Source organism: Hipposideros armiger, unplaced genomic scaffold, assembly GCF_001890085.2.
Source record: "Hipposideros armiger isolate ML-2016 unplaced genomic scaffold, ASM189008v1 scaffold_1723, whole genome shotgun sequence".
Classification (NCBI taxonomy): Eukaryota; Metazoa; Chordata; class Mammalia; order Chiroptera; family Hipposideridae; genus Hipposideros; species Hipposideros armiger.
The window spans coordinates 32,713-37,787 of NW_017733073.1; the positions used below are offsets into that span (position 1 = coordinate 32,713).

Consider the following 5,075-nt stretch of genomic DNA (forward strand, 5'->3'; position numbering starts at 1 on the left):
ACTCTAAGGATGTGAGTGAAGTGAGGTGCCAGTGGAGAGCCTGGAGCAGAGGAGTGATACAATCTGTTACTCTGCTTCTGTGCTGAGAGAGACTGCAGAGGTAGAAGTAGGGAGACCCATTAGGAGCAATTAGGTAATTCAAGCAAGAGGTGATGGTGGCTTAGATCAAGGTGGCTGCAGCAGAGTGGAGTCTGAATATACATACATAAGTATTTTTAAGTTTGTTATTAGAAAAAATTCAAAATTAGAAAAAAGCTGCAAGGAACAGTAAGATAAATACCCATAGACCCTTCATCTAGACTCACTATATTTACCTTATCACTTTTTCATTTTTGAAGAATACCCGTATGGCTATTTTACAGAAGAGCCCTCAATTTGAGTTTGGCTAGTATTTCCTCAGAATTTTTGGCAGGATAACTCCATAAATAATGCTGTAAGCCTTCTCAATGCATAACATCAAAAGGCACCATCAGGCTTGGTGTCAGTCTGCCCCTACATTGGTGACATTATCTTTGAACACCTGAATAAGATGTCTGCCAGGTTTTTCCACTGTAAAATATCATTTTTCCCTTGGTAATTACTATGTAACCTATGTGGTGATAGTTTCAGATGGCATAAATGTCCTACAACTTATCCCACTTATCCAAGATGCACCAAGGATTCCTACCTGCATCAATTATTACTATAATTCCAAAATCTTTTTATTATCTATTAGTTGGAATTCCACTGTAAAAAAGAACTCTCCCTTCTTCTTTCTTTACTTATTTTCAGTAAGTATGTATTTATTATCAGTTACTTATGTAGCCATAGATTCCTTTTCCATTTAATAGGCTATCAATTTTCTGTCATTACTAATTTTGTTTCTAATGCCATCCTGGAAGTGTCTTTAGAAAGCTGGCAGGTGGAAGTGCCTTACTTTTGGAATAACAAGATGTTCCAGGCTCATCTCTAGACTTTCCCTGCCCCAACCTCATAATTAGCCACTTCTCCAAGGAGTCCCAATTCTGGATATGTTTTAAGATTGTCAAGTAGAATAGCTATTTAGTGTGAGAGGGAAAAGTAAAGGGTGACTTGACGCATTTTGGTTTGAGGACCTGGAAGGGCAGAGTTGTCATCAACTTAGATGAGCAAGGCTGCAAGAAGAGCAGGTGTGAGTATGTGTCGGGGAGAGGAGGTCAAGCACTCACTTGCGGGCAAGTTAGTCTGCAACATCAAACAGACATCCAAATAGAGCCGGACATTAGTGTCTGGTGTCCAGGAGAAAAGCTTGAGCTAAAGGCATAAATTCAGGAATCCCTGATATATAGATGGTATTTAAGCGATGAGACTGGGTAAGGTCACCAGGAGAGTGTGCATGTGTAAAGAGCAGGAGAACAAGTGCTAGGTGATGGGCCTTTTCTATGGGAGGACAAGTAATCATCAAAGAAGACTGAACAGGAATTTCTAGTGAGGAGGAGGGAAAACCAAGGGACTTTGTTTTGGACCATGGGGTCCTAAAAGGCAAAAGGGAAAAGGGTAAGAAGGATGAACTGAGTTAAATGTTGCTGAAAGTTCAAACAAGAACCGACAGCTGCCTGCTGGCTAAATATTAAAACATAAGCTCCAAAGGGGCAGGGGCTTTTATCTGTTTTGTTCAATAACATACCCCACATGCTCAGAACAGATCCAGTATAAACACTCAATAAATGTTTATTTGTTGAATGAATAAATGAATGTGGAGGTTGTTGGTGACCTTAACAAAAATAATTTTGGTGGAGTGATTGGGAGAAAATGCTAATTGAAGTGGGTTTGAAAGATATGGCAGGAGAGGAACTAAAGACAGTTTGAGTGTCAGGAACTCTTCTGAGCAACTTTGCTGCAAAGGGAGGAAGAGAAATGGGGCTCCAGTTGGCTAGGGAAGTAAGATACAGGAAAAAAGTTTTTGTAAACAGAAGAAACAAAAGCATGTTTTTGTAGGCGATAATCTGATAGAGAGGGAAAAGTTTATGTAGGAGAGGGGAGACTTCCTAAAGCAATATGCTTGAGCAAGTGAGAGGATGAGCTCTAATATATATTGAAAGTATGGCTTTCATACAAGATGGGATACTTCATCTTGAGTAACAATGGGAAAGTCAGAGTATATGGGTATAGATGCCAGAAGGTGTGCAGATGTGGGAGGGGAGCCTATGGAAGACAGGCCATCAAATCAAAGTATAATAAGATGGGGGAAGAAGGTATAAAATAGTCAATCAGGAAAGTGGGAGAGTGAATGAACTAGGGAACTATAGCATGTCTGCCAGCCACCATTAAGGACCTACTTGAGGCTGCTGGTCAGTAAGTAATTTTAAAAGATTACATAAATTCCTGGCAACTTATCCCAATGTAAGGAGAATGTCATTCTCAATCTCTGCTTTTTAAGTGCATTCGTATAATATGCCATCCATTTGAAGCCTGTTAGTTTTACTAAAAAGATCATTTCAGTTCATAATCTTTGCATATTGTGGCTGAATGTATAAACCTCCACTGCATGTTTTCCAAATTCTTAAGCACTATGTTGCAAACTATTAGTCCCCTACTTAAAAAAAAAAAATCTATCATGACCTCTAGATAATTTTTTAGTTGTATAAAAATAACTGAATTATAATGAAAGCCAGAACTTACAGATGCAAGATGAGGGAATTTCTAACAAAAAATTAGGCCAAAGATTTTTAGTGGAGGCGAAGCTGACTCTTTACTCTGTTTAGTCTGATTGCAAAAAATGCTGGTATTAGTTTAGTGCTACTATAGGAAGGTATACATTTAAATATTATTCATATTTGTTACGCAATTCTACATTTTTGCTTGTTTTTACTGCAACTGTGCTAATGATACATTTATAGAAATGTGCAATTCCGATTTTCAAGAAGGTTTGATTAAACATATCTTCTAATTTCAATTTCTTAGGTGGCTCAAGATTTAACTTCCTAAATGCCCTGAACAACTGGTTTTTTTTTTTTCTGGTTTGGGTTTTTTGTGGCTTCTTTCTCTTCCACCCTACCCCCCACTCTACCATAAATTAGAAAGTATTACTGAAATACAAGATTAGAAGAACCACAATAAAAATTAAAAATTCTTATTATAAATTTTAAACTTATGGTTCTCATTAGAGAATCAAGGGACTGCACAGTTCGTTAGTGTTCCCCAGATGATTCTGATATGCTATACTCCCTGTACTCTCTCTGTCTGGTTGAGAAACACTAGCATTGGAAAAAACAGAATCCTCCTTTAAATAACAATAAACAATTTCTAGAGAAATTCTTCTCAAACTTCAATGTGCAGACATATCATGTAGGGATCTTGTTAAAATGGGAATTTTGATTTATTAAATTGGGTGGGGCCTGGGTTTCTGCATTTCTTATAAGCTCCCAGGCGATGCCCACACTCCTGGGTCTGCAGATGTCTGAGAAGCAACGTTGTACAGAACAATCACATTTTAATTTGTGTGAGACTGTTTATTCTTTGGAGACAGAATAATAAAGCAAGCTTTCAATTATTCATCAGTTTTATATACACTTGTAGCTTAAACCCAGGCAAACTCTCATTTTCAAAAATACACTACCCTTGCTCACTGCCTAGAAGTGTATAAATGGGGAACAAAAACTAACACAAAGCAAACTACTCAAATATAGTAAATTTCAAATATCTGTTATTTGCTTCTTTAAAGCAACCTGGAAAATGGCAGGCCAAATGTGTATAATCAGATACATGCTGCTTAAAAAAAATTCTCAACTGCAAGTACAACTTTTGTTATATCTCCAGTCTCCGAAGAAATTAAAACTAAATATTACTAAAATTACTCAGTTGACCATTTGACTACAATAAGTAGGAGATTGGACACAATGATTAAGGCTATCGTCAGTCTGACACAGTTGAGATCTCCCTGTGAATATCTAGGGAATACTTCCTTAAAATAATAATAAAAAAGAACTCATTTTCTCCCTTTCATTCTTCTGAAAAAATGATGTTAATGAACTCTGACCCTTGCTATTGATTCAAGTCATACATAGTGGAGAAATAAACTTCCATTAATCAAAGTTATAAACAAAAAAATCTAATCCTTAGCCTAAACAGGAGATAACCATTTAAAACAAATGAAAATCTATGTTGGCCTCTAGGAGAGAATATTAGTGAACAGTACAAAATCCATACCCTGTGGATCATAAATTTTAGGAAGGAGAGACAACAATAAACATAATACACGACTAAGCATATAGTACATTAGACAGTGATTAAAAACCATGCAAAAAAAATAGGGCAGGTTAGGAATACTAGGGGTGTGGGGGGGGAAGTGTTGGGATTTTAAATAGGGTAGTCAGGGTAGCGTTCATTGAAAGGGTGACACGTGAACATAATTCCATCATAAATGAGGAAATTAGGCATGCAGATATCTGCAGAAAAAGTATTTGAGGCAGAGGAAATAGCTCAGGCAAAAAAGCCTTGAGGAGGAATACAATGCCTAGTGAGTTCAAGCAGAGCTATGTGGACAGAGCAGTGGATGGGATCTAGTAGGCCAGGGTGTAAGGGTGGGGAGACAGCAGAAGACATAGGTACTTGATGATCACTCTAAGGATGTGAGTTAGTAGGCCAGGGTGTAAGGGTGGGGAGACAGCAGAAGAGATAGGTACTTGATGATCACTCTAAGGATGTGAGTGAAGTGAGGTGCCAGTGGAGAGCCTGGAGCAGAGGAGTGATACAATCTGTTACTCTGCTTCTGTGCTGAGAGAGACTGCAGAGGTAGAAGTAGGGAGACCCATTAGGAGCAATTAGGTAATTCAAGCAAGAGGTGATGGTGGCTTAGATCAAGGTGGCTGCAGCAGAGTGGAGTCTGAATATACATACATAAGTATTTTTAAGTTTGTTATTAGAAAAAATTCAAAATTAGAAAAAAGCTGCAAGGAACAGTAAGATAAATACCCATAGACCCTTCATCTAGACTCACTATATTTACCTTATCACTTTTTCATTTTTGAAGAATACCCGTATGGCTATTTTACAGAAGAGCCCTCAATTTGAGTTTGGCTAGTATTTCCTCAGAATTTTTGGCAGGATAACTCCAT

At 37.7% G+C, this 5,075-nt stretch overlaps 1 protein-coding gene across 1 annotated transcript in view; it reads right to left on the reverse strand.

Moving 5' to 3' along the window:
- Nucleotides 1-1,443: 1,443 nt before the first annotated feature.
- LOC109378074 (HEAT repeat-containing protein 5A-like) overlaps nucleotides 1,444-5,075 on the reverse strand; it is a 41,640-nt gene continuing 38,008 nt past the window's right edge. The window contains exon 7 of the mRNA XM_019634543.1: nucleotides 1,444-1,493. Coding sequence (XP_019490088.1) covers nucleotides 1,444-1,493 — 50 coding nt within the window. The remainder of the gene's footprint in view (nucleotides 1,494-5,075) is intronic.